General features: G+C 28.1%; 1 protein-coding gene and 1 long non-coding RNA gene across 3 annotated transcripts in view; one reads left to right on the forward strand and one right to left on the reverse strand.

Annotated features, from left to right (window-relative positions):
* Positions 1-2708: 2708 nt before the first annotated feature.
* LOC118071801 (uncharacterized) lies at positions 2709-4477 on the reverse strand. The gene is made up of 3 exons (XR_004690944.1): positions 4253-4477; positions 3327-3988; positions 2709-3229 (listed from the first exon to the last, which is right to left on the reverse strand). It is a non-coding gene; the product is annotated as an uncharacterized lncRNA (long non-coding RNA).
* A 713-nt stretch (positions 4478-5190) lies between these two features.
* ASPP (Ankyrin-repeat, SH3-domain, and Proline-rich-region containing Protein) overlaps positions 5191-20672 on the forward strand; it is a 55747-nt gene continuing 40265 nt past the window's right edge. The window contains exons 1-2 of one of the 2 annotated variants that reach the window (XM_035091293.1): positions 5191-5429; positions 9208-9263. In XM_035091293.1, coding sequence (XP_034947184.1) covers positions 9231-9263 — 33 coding nt within the window. In that variant the 5' untranslated portion in view covers positions 5191-5429; positions 9208-9230. Of the gene's footprint in view, positions 5430-9207; positions 9264-15053; positions 15284-16066; positions 16403-20672 lie in introns of those variants that run through there. The other variant, XM_035091287.1, reaches the window with a different exon arrangement.

The following is a 20672-nucleotide window of genomic DNA, read 5'->3' on the forward strand; positions in this document are numbered from 1 at the left end:
AGAAAGAAGTAAAATTATACCGCTATATATTTATCGTATGATTCAGCACTGATCGTAGGTTGACTTCATCTCACATTATATTCAAATAGATAGGAAGATGTTTAACATTTCAACCATTCTGTAAAAAAAAAAACATTGCGTAGTAGTTTATAAGAGCACTATTATCATCTTTTCATTCAAATAAAAAACTATCTATTCTGATTTACATGAATGCATCGTTCTATAGTTAATTAATACAATAAAAGGAAATCTGACGTAGAATTCTGTTAATAAAAAGGTGTGCCGCATGCAGATTACAGGAATGCACAATGGAAATATTTGACATGGTACAGCGAGAGATATAAAGAGATCAGAGATTTAAGATGCTGCAAATAATTCTCTTAACTGTGATCTACATTATAAAATTGAGGAGGTGGATAACATATTTTAACGGGATTCAAGTGTCCAGTCAACCTACACATATCAGTTCAATGATTACTATTTTACGTTTTAAGTGAAAGAGTTCATTGCACTTCGTAGGAGATTAGCTTGATACTTCTCAGTACAATTCAATAATCCAATTTTTCGCTTGATCGAATATTCAATTAGCTTTGCGATGAGATAGGAATACTAGGAAGGAAATAAATAGCTGAATAAAGATTTTAAGAAATTATTGGGTTAGTGACTTACCATTCAATTGTTAAATTCAACTGTACGTCAGGTAAAGATCAACATCTCCAGTAAGAATAGCGCCCACTGCAGAAGAAACTTTTTCTATTTTACCTTTCGCCATACTAACACGAAGCAGAAGACTCTCAGAAAAGAATTCCGGGTTCATATAGCTGCAACAGGATGAAACTAGTCACGCGATTCACTTCTATCAAGAAATAATTAAATAACGAAATAAAAAAAAGGTTAAATTCATGAATAATTTGTACTTACTTGTTGATACGAAGTCCATTATTTAAATACATTAAAAGATTTATTCTTTTTATACCATTAGCTATTTCTACTGATTTATTAAACATTTGGTGTTGCATAATAGAAAACGACTTATAAATTAATAACCAAAAGTAACTCCTACTGTTATTGCGCATTTGATAATGCCATACGAAATAAGACGATAACATTAAATGACTCTTGCTTAATTCGATTTCAAATAATATATATCATTAGTTATTTGTTATAAAACATTGAATATTCTAATTATTAGCTGATAAATGATTTATTTTATGTAACAAAAAAATTCGTTGAAACGCGAACAGTTGAACTTCGAAAAACGCGTAAACATTAACAGTCGCCATCTTGTGGAACTTTTGTTCACGCGTCATAGTCGGTAATAAAGAAACTTACTGCTTTCAATAACAAGTAAGAAAGGTTATACAATTACCGACTGAGTTTGTGTTAATAACGAAAGAATTCCTTATTATCGATTTATGACGCTTCGGCCAGCAAACAGACGCTTGCATGAATGTCCCGATTTCTGTATTTATATTTGAAAGTAAATCGTAAATTTCAAGTTTAATAATGAAAAAAAGTCAAGTACCAAAGAAGATTAATTATGTGAATGTATATAATAATTAAATAACGCAGACTTTATTGAGGTAAAAGCTTTTTATGTAGAAATACCACTTCACCGGTTGCAGTGGGTGTTGACGTGAGAAATTTTCTTAACAAATTTAATTACATTCTAAATTAATGGAATATTTGGTTTGACATAAAGCTAAGAAAAGCATATAGCATACTGGAGAAAACTTCGTCTCGAGCTGTATAATTTTGTTGTACCGACACAAGTTTCAGCATTGTTGGGAAAGTTTTCAATTGAGAAAGACTAATCATTAAATCACATTTCCATTACATTAACTAAAATTTCTAAACTTATATTTTCTATCTTCACCCTTTAAAACTTGCTTTTTTCACAATAGTTTGACAAAGCTTGTTGAAATTCCTTGATTCTTCATCATCGTCAGTGCTATCAAAGTACTCTAATTTTCATTTGTATAATTCATTTACATAGTGACAGATATAATGATATTATAACCCCGAGGTGTCTATTTCACTCTATAAACTAACAACTTAATTCATTCCAAAGTTTACCTAGCATAAACCCTCCGGATAATGTCATCTAATGAAAGATTCTAGCACTAAGAATTTAGAGATTTTACTGTATTTACGTGCTGGATCATTTCACTATAATGGTGTCGTGCAAACAATGTGGTGGATAACGTAAAATAAATAGTATTTTTCCTAACAATTCGAAACAGAAGACTGTAGTCCAGAGTAGGATATCATCTTACTGATTCTGAAAATAGAATAAACTATTGATCAAACAGTATTCAGTATATAAGTTTATATGTTTAACGTTTACACAATTTACCTCTAAATTTGAAAATCATTTAAAAACTAATTATACTTTAAAAACTATTAGTACTCTCAAATTATCTTTACAATGGAATATTGAATGCAGTTAAGTAAGATTAATAAACGAATATGATCAACTAAATTAAAATTAATTACTGTAAAATGTATGTATTTAAATTTAAAGTATGTAGAATGTTATATTAAGAAAGGTTAAAAGAGAATTCAGAGTGGAATCTTACAAATACATAAATGTCATTGTATTTTCTCTAGTAGTAACGTACAAGTATTAAATGGTATTCATTTTAATACCAAGATACATTATTTTCAAGAAACACTAAAATTTAACGATTTCATTGCTCTTATAATTTTATTTTATTTCTTTTTTATTGGTGATTATTTTACTTGTCTATGACCTACTTTTATTTAGTAAATATTTGTTTAAAAAAGAATGAAAATGTAGGGTGAGTAGTGTAAACGACCTAAATGTATACAAACTTTTTGTCATCTTTTTTTTCCATTCTTTATGAAGTAGTTTATTCTTAAACATAAAATTTAAAATAAAACAACCAATTGGTCTTGGACATTTTCCAAGTCTCGTGGAAGGTTGCTTGATCCACTACAAGGATCATTAAAAGTTCATGAATTGGCTTCTTCTCGTCTTCCTTTTATTCAATATTTCACGATCTTAATTTAATAAAATAGAAAAAAAAAATTACGTTTGTTTAATTAAAAAAAAAAATATAGCAAAGTTGTAGAATGAGAATAAGAAATACTATCATTTCACAAAACAATCAAAAACACTTTCTTCGTCAAGGGGTTCCACTTCTGACTTTCATCCACCCAAAATGATATTTTTCTGTACTTGAAGCTCTTATCTATCAGGTTGTCTCTAGAAAAGATATATTTGAAAGATATATGGATGGGAAAGAAAGAAAGTATGATCTATGTTCATTTTCTGACTTTTTCTTTCATTAAAACTTATATACCTTTTCACCATCTCACCCTCTCATCCAGAACCGTCAGTCTCATTCGCAAAACGTTCTTCGCTTCTCTGGTATTAACATTCCTTTCGCGCCATTCTCGGCTGGTTTGGAGAACGCCAATGTACAAACCATGGAAACTCGTGTGATACCAATACATAACTCACAATTTTCCATCCAATTGGATTACTTTCTGTAGTCTTCAATTTTCCATGGGCTTTTGTTTCCATTTCTTATCAATATTTATCCTCGTTCATTGGTAATTGTATTGTAATAGAAAAGAATGAATTATCATAAAACAATTTAACATATATCACAAAGTTATAAATAAATCCATCTTACCTACAGTCCTCCTTTAAAGCTTGCCCCAATACAATGAGAAAATATGGGAGTGTAAAGGAGAAAGTGCACTCGCGCTTTGAATTTACAAGCTTAATCTTACAAGAACACCCACGATGATTCGATTATCTTAACTCCAATGAATCCTCTTGAATTAAAAATGACGATGAGTCTGTAGACAAGCTATGATGAAGAGAATAGAGTAATTCGGATAACTATTCCAATGGCATTCTCTTGCCATTTTAAAAAAGGTTTCAGTTATCTCGACTGCATTTAACCATGTACATATATGGTTACAGTGTTGATAGTTGTAAAAAATAATGAACATCCTGAAATTATGTATCATAATAAGTCAGAATGTTGGAAAAAAGTAATAAATAAGTTGCTCCACTCAGTACATTGTCCAGTTGTTGAAATTCCAAAACAACTTTCATGAATGTACGTAATAACATTGAGGGAATAGTATGATTCGTTATTGTCTGGCAATGTCAATGTGTAGGATTGAAAAGTCACGCAAAAGACAAAAGCTTGTCGGTCACCTTAGAGCACGAGCGAAGTTATGCATTGAAAGGGTCGAAAATAATATTCTTTACCTTTCAAGCCGACCGCCGGTTGAATCGAAATAAGTAAAGTACACGAACACTGGAGCGTTGGTCTTTCTCTTTCTTTCCCTACTGTTTCATGCTGAGATTCAGACTATCTGGGTTTACCAAACTCGATTTTGTCTCACTCCAACACTTTCCTGAAGCCCTTACAACCGTATTTATCAGTTCACTTCTACTCTGACATTCTTCCTAACCGTCGTCTCACTCCCACTCTGGAATCCCCACCACTTATGTACTGTCATCTCGCAGGTAACGTGCTAGCGGCAGGCAATGGCGCCTGCACCTGGGGGTAATCGTTCTCCACATAATCCTCTCCATTTCATTGGTCAATTCTTATAAAGCTTCATTCTCATTCGTTTTCCTTAACGATTTGCCGGCACGAGACTTAATCTCGTTTACCGTAGACGCGCTGGTGCTCAGTTCAACTTACTTCGGCCTTACGAACGGCCAGTCGGACATTTTGTGCGCAAGTACCAAGAGCGCACGTACCAAAAAAAAAATCCGTCAACGATATTAAACATTCGGATAAACGTTTTATTCATTGCTATATGTTTTATATATTATATTATATATTATTCTATTTAATACCAAGTGCCTTTTGATCATTATTCTATCATAAGTATGATGGTGAATTTTGAAATTCAGTAACTCTTTTTGCCGATGTATTACGAGATCAAAACTAAGTGACTCGATAACCGCATCCGCCAACTTTGAGAAACCGTTCAACGTCCGTCTGGAATCTCTTGAGCGCCTGCGCCTTCAGTCTTTTCGAAAAAGTTCGCTTTAACTTTACCGGCGGGCTAAAATCTCTACCTCGCATTTTTCTTTATTTTTTTTGCCAATCCACTGGTATCATTTTTACAGTAATCAGTGACGCTGTAACAAATACAAGAACTCCAAAGTGTGTTGTTAAATGATAGTAATTAAAAGTGTTTTTTGTGAAATCATTAGAAAACGATGAAGTGGATCAAGTTGGTGTTGAAAATCGTGTATTGATGTGTTGAATGAAAAGTGTGATGAATGTCTAGTGAAACAAGTGTAAAATCTTACCTGAGAACAGTGAAAGAGTGTGGTGAAAAGATATATTGTGCAGACAGGTTCTTTTAAAATCTGGATTACTCGAGGGTGCCGAATACCTTCAATCTTTTGCCGGTTCATCACAAAGGTAATGTTGATTTATGATTTATATTTATCGATTCTATTTATATTAATAGAATATTTTATGTCCATTCGGTTTTTCACATAATATTTATGATAATCATATCGGTTTTGGAGGTAATGGTTTTGGGCTCCAATATTTTTCATGCACATAATTGTTACATAAATTTTAAATACTTTAAAACCAATCGAAATAAAGTAGTTCAGTTAAATGGTGTATTAATAAAAAAAAAAATATCTAACAAATTTTAAACATAAATTTTTTTATTTTATTATGAAACTTTTTTAATTAAATGTATAAATAATTCTAGCTAGAGTTTAATTTAGGAATTAAATAATATTTTAATGTATGATGAAGTTGTTTACTAACTATTTTATTGAATTATCAAGGAGGAGAATAATTTTTAACTTCCGTAGTGGAGTAAATTATTGTCTACATATTTAACTATACATACAGAAGCCTAATAAATGCTATATATAGTTATGTTACGGAAGTAACTAGTTAGTGAAGTTCAGGTAAGTCTTTTACCTTGGACCCCACTTCTAGTGAATGCATTCTTGTAAAACCTTTTGTGAAAATATTTCCCAATGAAATCAGGAATCTTCAAATTTGACAGCGGTATTTTTTTTGAAATTTATCAACTGTTTTCCAGGAAGGTTATTCTTCAAGTTTACTTAAAAATGTCCAATTCTTACCAGTCAACAATGAAATTGACCTCATTCTAATAGTCAGTGTGTTCTTAAAGAAAAATTGCAGTGGATATTTTTAAAAATTCTCTCGACAAATAAATTTCCCAAGCTCAAGTATTATTTTTAATAATTATCTACAAGTGTGAAAGAATGGTTTTGATGATAAAAATAATTCTTTAATTAGTGTCATTAACATCATGTCATTCATATTTTTATCAGAGTTATTTTTATTATTAACAATTCTAGATAATTTTTCTTTTAAAATAAAAACATTCGATTAACATCTATAGATATAGTTTATTAATTCTATTCAATATTTTTTCTAATATTAATAATTCATTTAACCATTCAAAAATAATGAATATATTTAATTAATTGTTTAAAAATAATTCACCAATTCATATTATCCAACATATCGATGCTCGATTGAATAAGTTCAAGTCTAAAACACATAAAAGAGAATTTTTTTTTTCATTTATTTTTAATAATTTTTATTTTAACCCCAGAGTAGAGCATGTGTATAGATGTTGAACTTTAAAGTGAGAAATATTATTGGGAAAAATGTTGGAAAAGTATTTCCGAGTTTCGTTATAGTTTTGTCGAGTTATTTTATGTATGTCACTTACATTGAAGAGTAACAATAAAAGTTATGTAAAAGGAAAATAGCTCTCTATATAAACAATATCAAGCTCTGTGAACTTGGAACCCAAACTAGAAAAAAGAAAAAGAAACATTTACGTATTACGCACGACCTAAATAAAATGTAATAACATTTATGTTTGTAATTTTTCTAAATTACAATAAAAGACAATATGATGTTGAAAAGTCAAGATGTGAAGACTCGCCTGCGATCAACAATCGTGCCATAGCAAGAAGAAAAGTCACGGCTTTAAGATCTGGCGAGGCACGACCTCGAAAGCGACGACGACTTGGCGGGATCACATAACCTTGAAACTCCTCTCGACGCTTCTCGCGCGTTTAAAAACACATTTGAGGCTCGATCGCGCAAGGAATGCGCACTCTCTTGGACTTCACCACTTTATTCTTTCCTTTTTTTGTAGTCTAAGAGAAAAGTTTAATTTTTTTGACCGTATGTATTTTTAGTATTACATCTTTTTCTCCCGAAGTATGAATATTTCTCCAAGCAACATAAATCTAAATAGAAACACCATCACTAAAATTGTGAATATAAATTGTAATAGTGAGTATTTAATATCATAATAAATAGGAGTTTGTAGTGAAATATTCCGAGAGTTATCCGATTGGAACATCACATGTATTATTTGCCGTAATTTTGTAGTATCACTAGGGAGACAATGAAATGACGTTTTTCCGTTCCGGATCCCATAATAAGTGCAAGTGTTCGAATGCCCGTGTGAAACAACGTTGTTTTAGTTAGGTATATACTTCCACTACTTCTCGTCATCATGTAGGATTGCCTTTTATTTATCTTTATACTTTTACTACACTATGCAGTAATAATTAAAGTTCTCAGGAAATGAAATTAAGATAATGCTACAAGAATACATAAGTACTAATGAATTTCATCATTTCATTTACATCATATTGAAATAATACCATTAATTATAGTAACTAAAAATTCACACCATCATATATTTCTACAAAATAAGGTGACGGTTGTCTGTATCCTTTTTTTTATAGTATCCTTCCACATAATATCCTTGCTAAAAATATCCAGAAATCTTAGATTTCATAATATAGCCCGGTGTAATCATTAAATGGGTAATAGACACACTAGTTCTGTATGTGTACATAAATACACACTTTATGAGTGGACAAGTAAAGGCTTGAGGTGCGGAGAAAGGGGAGGAGGATGTGTGGGTTAAATACTTGGAATTGAACGATTTACTAAAAAATTTTTGTGTATTTTATTTTCGCCGAAATATGGACTTTATTGGCATGAATATTTTTTTGATGAAGATGTATTTTAGGGGTGGGTACAGATTAACCGAATTGGTACATACTAGTTGGACGGATTATATTCTGAAAAATTATTTTATCGAAACTTTAATTAATCTAGAATAGAAAATAGTAGAAGTACGAATATAAGGAACTATTTTACTTCGATAAAATATTATATTGAAAATTCTGGGGCTCAAAAGCAATTATCATTAATTTTAAATTGATATGACAATATATGCAATTATAAATAATTCTAGCATATTATAAATAAATTATAAAAGAACATTAATTAATTAATTAATTAATTTTTCAATATTTATCGTTGTGAGATTAATTTATTAAATAAGAAATAATATTAACTATTCTGATTGACTTTTGTCTAATTTCCTAGTGTTGAATCCTGGAATTTAACACTTTCTTTTATTCCAATAATTAATAACAATTAATTAGCAGTTAAATTGTTTAATAATTAAAATTTTAACATGTTTCATTTTTCACTGATTAAAACTAGGAATAAACCGTTACATTATTTCCAATTAAAAATAACAATTTCATTGAAAATTTAAGATTCTACGTGACGAAACATATTTACGAGTAAATAAAGTTGTTCATTGATAATCCATAAAATTGAAACGACTGTGCAATTGTACTTAATTATACACATAGAGTTATAAATAGCAGTTATTAGACCTTCACTTTGACCACTAACCTGACAAACTTTACCGCGAATCCTAATTAGCGGTTTATCGGTATATCGATAATTACTATATGCAGAGTGACATGTACAAATGTGACATATTGATAAATGCATCAACCTTGGACTAGTATCACCCCTAAGTAAGACAGTAAAAATATTGACATTAATACACTAATCTATCAACTGCAATGCTTTTCATATTTATAGGTCATATTTTATGTATGTTTATGTTTAAATTTAACTGTAATATATTTATTATTATGTACATCATAAGTAGATCTATTACAAGCTCATATTGAGTTTAATCCAGGGAACATCGATAATTATCAATAATTAATCCGTTCATTTAATTTATCGTGCGCAACCATACCGCTATCAGATAATCATGCTACATATCATGCATTTTATATCATAGTTACTTTACTGTAAAATTTACATATTGAATCATTTATAGTAATTAAATATTTTTTTTTAGGACCACACACAGACCGAGATGGTATGAAAGAAAGTGCCGGCAGCATTGCCGAGGTGGTAAGTTGATTATTACATTATTTTTATTCTGTAAATGTTCACCATTATCATTATCTAGGGTTTGATAAGGCCTAACACAAACCATGTTATTCCGGTTTCAAAGATTTTCGCACACCTTTTAAAGATTTGCGTATCAGTAGACTTAATTTCACGGGAGGGTGAGTCACAGACGTTTCGCACTGTTTCGTGCAGGACGTGACGAATGATGATCGTCTGGGGTAAATTTTTAGTCAAAGACTCTTGATGCCATGTAAGATTTTATGCCTGTAAATATATTTTATATGTAAGTATAAACATATGTGTTTGCGTGTGTGTGTGTGTGTGTGAATAATTCACACCTTTTCCCACATTCTTTTATTTCTTTGCCTTTTTCTATACTCCCGAGAAAACTTGCCAACTAAAAAGCTAAGTTGTATGCAGTGAATATACACACAGAGTATTTGATCACTGGGGAAATATTTTCTAAAAGAATTGTTGATAGTGTATATAAGCTTTAGGTTTACATTAGTCCTTGAATTATTTTTTTTTTCTTGTGATTTATCCTTCAAAAATTTTACAAAGTAGGCTATTTGGTCATTTGTTATCAATTTTTTATTAAATAAATTTATTTAATATTAAGAATAAAGTTGAATAAAAATCAATACTACTTTAAAGTATGAATATTTTTTTGAAGCAATTTACTTTTCAATTTCAAAATGTAAGTTTTTCTCAAGTAGAAACTTTTGCATTAATAGTTTTAGTAGGTAAACTGGAACTTCTTAAACTGAAAAGTTGTCTATCTGAAATATTAGTGAGTGATGGTAGAAGGTGTTGAAAGATGTGTTAATAAATATTAGAATGATAGTGTATTAAAATAAAATATCAACAATAAATGTAATTAAAGTACACACCAAGTGGTTGTAACGGGTGTCCATTGAGAATACATACCATGGGAAGCAGCCACGATTAAGTTGATTCTCCAAGCACGAAGGAATGGAAAACTGATTCGCTTCTCAGATTAATCATATCCCCTTTATTCTGGTTTTATTAGTTTATCGTACCAGTAATTGGATCAGTATCTAATTACATTTTCCATACACAATATATTATAACATAAAAAAGTCAACTGTTATTTTTTTTTTTTAATTACAAATAAAATACATTGAAATAAATATTGAGTTAATCAATAAAAATAATTTAAAATATTCACAATAAAATATTTTATTGAATTTTAATGAAATGTATTTTGGTATTCGGTTCAAGCTGATAGTAAGTTTAAATAAAAGTGACTTTAGATTAATTATTATTCTCTGAGATAATGTAATGTTCAATACACTTTAATTATTTTCTATCGAACGTCCTATTTGTGAATTATTATGATTTTATGATAGATTGAGAATTATTTACGCGAATATGTAGGAAATAATAAAGTCTCAGGAATAGGAAAGAATAAATATAATAGAGCTTACATGAATGATATGTGATAAGTCTTCGTATTCCTCTTTTTTCACAGCCTAGGTTAAATAATAACCAACAAGATAAATGTTATTAAAATTTTTGTATGTTGATTTTAGATTTTCCATTTCCTTTGAACTAGAAAAATATAGTTATTAATAAAATATTTATTTTTTTCACATTCGTAACAACACCATGGATCTTAAAAAAAAAAAAAATCAATTAAATAAAAAATAAAATAAACCAATACTTAGATAATTTTATTTAAAATGTTAATTAAAAAAAAAAAAATATTACTTGCTCACAATCAATTTTTTTTTTAGTGTATTAATTTAATTAAAGTAATTTTGAGGTTATGATTACAAGCTCACATAATAGTTGATGTAATTATGTTAAGTATGTAGAGCTTATGTAGCATATTATCACATGATAAATTAGACTCATTGAAAAAGTGATTTGACACTTAGCAAGCCTGACCTGCCTCTTCTAGATGCCGCATGAATGCACTTGGAAAGGCTCTCAGTTTTGTAATCTGCTGTCATGTATCCTAAGGACGAAGACAAGTGGCTTCACTTTGTCTGGGATATATCTACTCTAGTTGTATCTCCTCACTTGTAAATTTTCAGGAACTAAAGTGTATACGGTTGTATATACAACTTAAAGTTCACTACTCTTTGCACTAAAATGAGGTCTGGTATAGTGTTCTAGGTCCCCTGGAGGCCCATACAGTCGACCTGCTTTCTCCATAGCAGCATTCGCGTGACGGAGATACCCCGAGAGTGCTAGCGTTTATACAGAGAGAAATTCAACAAACAGAAATATGCATTCGAAACTGAATTTTCTCAATCGTTTATTCAATTCTCTTTCTATTCATTCTATCTATATATTGCTTTTTCATTTTGCAATATTTCTTTTTTACATTTTTATAATGGTATTGACATTCAACAGGACTTTAGTTTTTTTTTCTTTACATCAATAAAAAATTGAATTATTTGATTATTATAATTTTTCAAGAGATTCTCGCTAAATCAATTCACTACGACAAATTATTTTACATTGTGTTTCCCGAGTGGGAATATTTCATCTTGGTTTTCAATTAATTACATTGCTATCATTTTTTTTTTATATTAAATAAATTGATTTAATTTTATTTTTAATATTCTTTGAATTAATTTTACATTCATTGGAATTAATTCTGAAAATACTTAATATTAACTTCACCTTGACTACATTGCTATAGATTTTTACTTTTTTTTTAAGTTTTTTTTAATAAATTAATAAAAACATTCTTATTTATTCAATATTAATAATAACGTATATGTTATTATTAATATGTATACATGGCTAATAGATTAGCTCTCGTGAAATTTTCGTTCTCTAACAGATAAAATATGTAATATTTTAATAGCTTTGAAATGTATGTCCTTAAGTGCTATCAGTCTTGTTTCACAATAGATTTTTATTTTTCATAGCAATGTGATCAATGTGAATTTATTATTAACAATAAATTGGAATAAAATTTACAATACCTTCCTCTCAGTACATGATGATCAATAAGAAGCATTTTTTTTTCTTTTGATGGAAAAAATATCTCGTTAAAGGGTTTCTCAGAATATATCCACTATTTTTCTCCTCATTTGAAAGTAAATAAGATTTTCTTCTTTAAATGTCATTTTTTTTTTTCACTTTAAACTATAAAATAATGCCCTCGAAGAAAAGATAGTACATAAGTTGAGATATATTCAATGCATACAAACGAGCTGTAAATTCCAAAACTATACTCCCGCAAACTCGTTCACGACGTCAAATTCACAGAATATTCCCCTTGAATTTCTCCATAGTCAATCCAATTTCCGTGCAACCTAACACACACACACACACAAGCGTATTACATAGTACGTTAGATCTCGTTCAATGAGTCACTCAATACCAATCGAATCATGAAAGGAGAAAGAGAGACACGAGGAGAGTTTATAGTTGTGAATACACACTTAGACTTAATACAAGCAATGTTCTATGTGAATCTGTTCATTATTACCACATGTATAATTGCGTGGCTTATGTTGTTTCTAGTGTCGATACGAGGTTTGTAAATACTACTGGGAAATCCAAGTTGTAATTATGAAGGAGAATTTATGGTCACTGACCAAGATATGTCAATGATCTTTTACTTAAATACCATTTAAGATTACAAATTGATAGTTTTCTTCAAAGAGAAACGAATTATACCTTATATGGTTGAATTTTCGCTGCATTTAATGCAATGGAAGATTTTTTTTTTTTTTCGTAACAAAACATGTTTTTCTTTCACATGACCATAAGAGAATATTTTTATGCTTTTATTGGAATTTATTTAAATTAATGACTGAATTTAAAATTGTAAGAATGATTTTATTATTTTTATGTAGAAATTTTTGATTTAAATGTGTCACGAACAACGCAAGCGAATAATAGATTTTTTATAAATTTAATTTTTAATTAGTAATTTTTTAATGATTATTGTGAATTATTTAGTCTATAGAATCGTCAGGTTACAATTTATATTTATTTTTAATTATTATTAACAATTGGTAGATTTTAATAACTGTTTAAATTTTAAATAATTAGACATTGTTCATTAATTTAAAAAAATTAATAATGATTAAAAATTGTTTAATAAATACTAATGTTCATTAAAATACTAACGAAACATTAATTCAAGTTTAATAATTATAATAAATTAACTCAAAAAATGTTTGATTTAGTTTAAATAACTTTTTGTAATTAATTTTATCAAAAATTTTAAATGATAAAATTAATTAAAAATAATTAAATTTGTTGGCAACATTTTAGGAAATTGTTAATTTTTTTTATTTAAAACTAAAAAGCAAAAAAAAAATGAAATATTTTTATTGCTTTTACTGAATTTCCTTTTTATTATATTATATAATGAAGAAGTTAATTGCAATGTTATTTTATAATTAATGCAGATAAGGATAGTACTGTGTGACAATGCCATTTATATATATATGTTGTAAATATACACACAGAAAATTGTTGAAAAGCACAAATAGCTAAACAAGAGTATTTTTACCGTAAAATTGATGCAAATAAAATTTACACAATCCTCTTTATATTTTATCATCAATTCTCTTTATAGTGTTATGTTTACAAAGCACATGAGCCTTTAGTAAATACATATAACATTTTGCACAATTGAATAGGGAAAAACAAAAAAATCTCTGAAATAAAACAATGCAGCACTTGCTGACTTTTTGACATACCTCTTGTACAATGCATTACGTTACAAAGAAATAAGATCTCAAACTTAAAAATAAAAAATAATAATCTCGTAGCTGTTAATTTAATAATTTTTTAATTATCCAATCTGATTTAAAAATCTTAATAAAAAAAAATTGTATTACACTTGTCGACTTAGAAATCATAAATTTATGATAATACACATAAAAAAAAAATTAATTTCATTTCCATTCCACAACAAAGCGTGTTCTACTTTTTTTCAACTATCACAGTAGAATAAATGCAACCAAGTAAATAAAAGGAATAATAGCTTTTATATTTATGGTAGAATGAAAATAAAAGCAATTGTTGCCTTTTGATTTTAAATTCTTCATTTATTAATAACATCAATGAATTCAAATTAATAATGAATTAAAAAATGGGCCTGAACACATTTTGTGTTTTAACGACGAACTTCCTCTTGATTAAAATCCACAATCTTTCCATCTTTTAGTTTTTCGTATTCATAACAAATTACTATTGTTATAAATAATATATAATCATATAATCACATCCAATTAACTATAACAAAATTTTATTAATATTCATCAAATATAATTATAGTAATAATTATTCCATAAATTGAAACAATCTTTAATTTTTTATAACAAATTAAATTTTTTTGTAAACAATATATAATTGTTTAAAATCATGTAAAGTCGTTAGCAAAAACCGGACATACGTACGTAGAATTGTACGTACGGATTTTTTTTAAAAATCTTCTAATATGCTTTTAAATGTCTCAGATGTAAAAAAATGGCAAAATTACGAATTTCATTACAATAATTTCTTAATGGGAAGTTAGTAATTAAACAAATATTACATTAAATTAGTTTTAAAAATAATAAACAATAGTAACGTGCGAAAAATATTATTACTATAACAATAAGAGATTAATAATAAAGCTTATATGTATATTATAAAACTATACACTACGATGCAGAGCCACGGTAATTCAAAAGTACTATAAGTGAGTTAGCGAGAAGTGACTTTAGAAAATAAAGCACGCGGTGCATATACGGATGGCTAAATATAAAGTTTACATTTCAAAGTTTAGTTGTGAGTTCGTAGCGGTGAACCACCTTAGTCTCGCGATTATCGACTATCTAGTCGACTAGTTCGTGTGTGTTTCAGTCTTTAAATTCTATTGATTGAATTTTATATTTCAAACTAGTTACATCCATACATCCTATAAACAAACTCTTCATTAACATCATCTATTTGTGTGTTTATTTACATTGTTACTGACTCCAGAATAAATAAAGGAATTTAATTTGTCTCTTGCGTAACCTGTCTGTCAAATTTAAGTTTGTATATATCCCGATTACTATTCAGTCATTGTGTTAAATACCTTTATTTGTGTTTAGATTGTCTAGTATTTTTTTTCTTTTTTTTCTTACGTTTAAATTCCATCGTGAATCATGACCGTCACATTTCATTTTATTTTATTACGAAATTATTTTTAAGCCTTTCAATATATTTTCCAATCGAAAATTTTTATATTTAAATTTCAAAAACAGTCCATTTTTCTTCTTCAAGTACTTAATTGTTGCATCATTACGGAGATAAAAAATGATTTTTTTTTAATTAGTTTATAAATATTTAAAAGTTGAAAATATTAATATTTCATAATCTAAAAGTTTCGTTGATTTTCTATTTATCAATTTAACATCACCAACTAATGGATAAAATATATAAATATATTTAAAATCCTAATTAGGTATCTTCTTATTGGAATTCTGATTATTCAATGATTTAGAATCGAAACGATAGAAAATGCACTAGACTAGAAACTTAAGTGCAAACGCATGTACAAGCTCATAGTGAAGCTTATTTTCTTGGTGTTAATCCTTAGCACAGTCAGGACTCGTCAGTAAATCAGTTAGTCATGCTTTGGCATTCGCACGTGTATACTCGACTTAATGTTCAACCCTTTCTCCCATCCACTCTTTAATCTTTGCTCTTTTAACCCACACAAAATGTATCTATAATACAACACACACACATATATATATATATATCGTTTCTACATCCTCCTGAGTTCGTGATTGCTATCCTGTCGTAAATAAAATCAACTTTAATCCCAATAGTATTACATCAGTATTCAGAAGAATCAAAACATTTCATTAAAAATTATTTATTACTCTTAATCCTGTAAAATGGATCGTGTAACTTGTCGTGAATCTAACACCACCAAGAGACTATCGACAATCACGGAATATTCTGAATTGAGTTTAACGATCATGGAAAACGATGCTGAGAATGCTCATAGCTTAGATAACACAACATTTACAAATAATTCGACGATAGAAGGTCTTAAAGTAACACTGGGGAATGCTGAAGTACATGAACCCGTTGAATACTTTCTCCTGGACGATTCACCTATGGCCAGGTTTGCTAGAAGTGTCAAGTGGGCTTATAAAAAAGTAAGTAAGTCGTTTGAATTACGGTAAATAATCTCTAAAAGTTGCATCATTATCATTCATTTAAAAGTTTATTTTCATGAATATTAAAAGTCTTGGGGGCTCTTGTGGTAAGAATTTATCAAGTATATAAAGCTTTGATAGAATAAATTTTTAAATTATCCCGTATTTTACGTTTTATTATTTTTAACTTCCCATTAGAAATTTATTGTAATGAAATTCGTTATTTTATCATTTTTTTACGCTTTAAGACATTTTAGAACATATTAGAAGATTTTTTAAAAAAATGACCGTACGTACAATTGTCTGTACGTATTATATGTTGTTTACAGCAATAAACAATAAAAAATTAAAAGATGACAAAATTACGGATTTTAATAAATGGATAATTGGTTGTCAGGGCACAAAGTAAACCCAGAGCCATTTTTTCTTATTTTAATTTATACATCCAATTATAGAAAGAAGAGAAAATATATAGCCTGAGAGGTCTACTAATTCTCGTAGTAATAATAAATATATATTGCGTGAATTCATTTTTTTTTCTACTTCGAGTAATTAACCTAGTTTGTTGGTATTCTGATGCTTTAAGCTTTTCGTCATTTTAATTAAAGTCTAACTTGGCGTCTTCTTGGACTATTTTATTCCCCTGTAAACCTTGTGATTGATCTAGTTTCTTCCTGTGTGCATGCACGATTACTTGCTGCGCTAAGGAAGAGATGTAATGAATGATTATCATCTTCAAGTTGTTTTATTTCGAGGAAAAGTTACTCGTTTGGAGTAATTAATTATTTTTCTCCAAGTCTCTTTGATTTATTGACTTCTGTATCATTATTTATTATTATTAAAATTATTTTTAGTAAGCTTGTTTATTAGTGTTAAATAACATTAATATTGTTTATGTTTACTGTTTGTCATAGTAAGACAAACATATTAAATTTGTATTAAGTAACATGATCCTTGACATACATCATGGATCTGATAAATCTCTACCAAAAAAATCTGATATTTTATTGGAGTCATGTAGAAGCTTGGACGAGAAGAAAAAAGTATCAGTGTCTATGTGGAATATATGTAAATAAATAAAGACAAAAAGTGGTATACTTTTGAAAAATTTAATACACATAATAATGATGATAATAATAATAATGTTTTATTTTGTAAAAATTATATTGATGTAATTTAATTGTTACATTAATTTACTTGTTCAATGTTAAACTTGCTGTTGACAACAAAATATGCTTTAAAAATTTGGATTTAGTAGTGGGAATTAGTTGTCGATAGCAGATTTAATTGAATAAGTATTTTACATAAATTAATTCTATTATTCAAATTGATTAATATGTAATATATTATACATTACTTGTGAATGGTGATTATTGGCATTAACATGGTCTAGTCCTGGTGCAATTTTAATCACAAAACTCATTACATTATTTAAAATAGGACATTTTTTATGTAAAAAAAAATGTGCTGATTTAAACAAATAAACTTTTGCTGGCTTGAAGCTGGACATTTTATTTTATATCTTCTCAGGAACTCAAAATTCGAATATACTTTATAGGAACTAATTTGTTCTTTGAAGTCTAAGGAAAACTTTGGTCGCCTTATTTTTTCAAATTTCGATCTAGTTTTTGAGATATTTGATCTTAAACATGATTGATCATCATCCTAACCTACAATGAAAAATTATCATGTGGGTTTATTGATATTAAAGTTTACCAGTGAGCTAATATTATGATTTAATTTTATTTTAATAATTATAAAAGCTAATGACAGTGAATATTTTTTAATTCATTCCCAAAGCTTTTAAACCTAGAGCCTAAAAGCTTAAAAACATGAGCTAAAATTTATCGATCAGTGTTTCGAATTTGTCAGCTTTCTGTTTTCTTTTTATTACCAGTACAATTTTTATGTAACATGTGTAATAGTCTCTAGAGACATTTAGTTTCCAAACTCCCACAAAAAATAAAATAAAACAGATTAAACAATTTTTTTTTTGTGTAAAAAAAAAATGATGCCTGGTTAGAAATCTCTTGCACTTGAGTGAGAAAAAAAAGTTGATGTATATCCCAAAGGTTAAAGGTAATAATTAATATACTGAGAGGTTGAATAATTGAAATTGAATAGAAATTTACCTCGTAATAATGAGTAATATCAAGAGTACATTGGCTAAAAATAAGTAACGATAAAAGAATGATAGTAAAAAAGATCTTAATCTGCAAAGGAGGAAATTCTTATCAGTAAAAATACCAAAAATTTTCCAATAAAGAATATTGATGGAATTTTTATCATACCAAGTATTCTTTTGTCTTCACACTCCAGGTTTTTATTTCCAGGTCTTGTTTTAAAAATGTGAATAAAAAGATATCAATGAAAAGTAGTATTATTATTTGAATATACTTGTATGTAGAGAGATGATGGTATTGATTAATTTACATAGCAGACTTGACTATTGTCAATGTGCAACTCGAGTCTTTTATATACCACTAACTATTTACTGTATTGTATTACTTATTTATAATGCAACTTTTGATTTTTGTGTCAAATATATAATACTACATATATCCGTGACATACATATTTATATTCATGTTTCACGCTCTCAAAGTCTCTTGTAGTTTATATATTCCCTGATTCTGCTGTTTCCTGTTTGAATGCTTCAGAGGAAATATTCTTCTATTTTTATTTATTGATTTTTGATTGAGGAAATGCTTTACCTAGCAAGTTTGATTGGTAAACTGCTTCTTCTGAGTTCAAGTCATCTTCAATTGCGAATTTTTATCGAAAAAGATTCCTTAAAAGTTAACCCCATTCGATTGAGGCGTAGATGATATTATATAGAAGTGATACGAAAAATGTTTTGGACTTTTTCATCATTGTCACAATATCAAAAACAAGACGACCGCAATAGTTATTGTATAACAACAGTAACTGTATATATACTTTATATTACTTACATCCTAAAGCAACAAAATAACTTTCTTTCTTTTCGCACTCTTTGAAAAATACGAGAGTCAAGATTCAAGTGTATTTCAGAGTCGCGGTGTGACCTATTTCACGTTGTGGGAACATCTTACAAGCCCTTCACTTATTCTCATTTCTGCCGCCTTCTTTTTTCTATTCTAAATCTACCAAAGATTTTTTTTTTTATTCTTTGTAGAGCACCTCTTGTTCTGACTTGATAATTTTTTTTCATATACTCCAAAAATATTTGTCTTAAATATTTTATTTTTGGCGAAGTAATTTTTAAAAATTGTTTACTTCGTAGTAGAAAGTTATCGTAATAAGTCACTTTAAAAATTCATAATTTTGTTATATTTTTATGTTTCAAGATATTTAAAAGCAATAAATATACGTACGTACAAATGTCAGTACGCATGTCCAGTTTTTTCTAATTAGTTCATATGAATTTTTTATAAACAAAAACTCTAAAAGATGGAAAAATTATGAATTTCAATGAATGGGAAGTTCGTCGTTGAGACACGAAGTAAGTCCAGGCCCATTTTTTTTTATTATATATTAATTAAAAAATGAAAAGGAAGATAGAAATGAAAATGTTCATTCAATCTCTGGATTAAACATATATATCCCTTAAGCTCTACTTTGCTTGAAATATAATATAATACTTTTTCGTCGTGACTTAATTCTTCCTCTTTCAGAATTATAATTATATCCTTCTGGTCGAACGTAAATAATTTTTTTTCACTCTTATATCTATTCTATAGTAGAGAGAGGGAAAGAGAGAGGAAGATATTAATATATATATATATATTTTATTACCATGGAAGTGTTGGATTTATATTTATATAATATTATTATCACTCTATTTTTTTTTCTTTTTCAATAGAAAACTATCTAATCAATTTCGAATGAGAATAAAAATTTTTTATTCCAGTTAATTATTATGAAAATTTATTTTATCCATTTGAACTGGAAAAAAGAATCAGTAAAAGAGACGTTTAAAGTATATTAAAGGGAAAGAAAAAAATTACACTATAACAACGACTGTGAATTTTCTAGACAAATAGTTTTTTCACAACCCTCCACTGATACTACTTGTTAAATCAGCTCTAAAATAAAACGAACTAAAATCTGTGGTAATACTAATTTGCAAGTAAATGAGATGTAATAAAAAAAAATATTTAACTTGAGAATAATCATTTTTTGATTTATTTATTTCTACACAGTTTAAGTATCAATTGATATTTTTTTAATTATTTGACCTATTTTTTTTTATTGTAAAAAAAAAGTTTTAGTTTTATGAGAAAATAAAA

Source organism: Chelonus insularis, unplaced genomic scaffold, assembly GCF_013357705.1.
Source record: "Chelonus insularis isolate UGA/USDA-ARS -01 unplaced genomic scaffold, ASM1335770v1 contig_88_pilon, whole genome shotgun sequence".
Classification (NCBI taxonomy): Eukaryota; Metazoa; Arthropoda; class Insecta; order Hymenoptera; family Braconidae; genus Chelonus; species Chelonus insularis.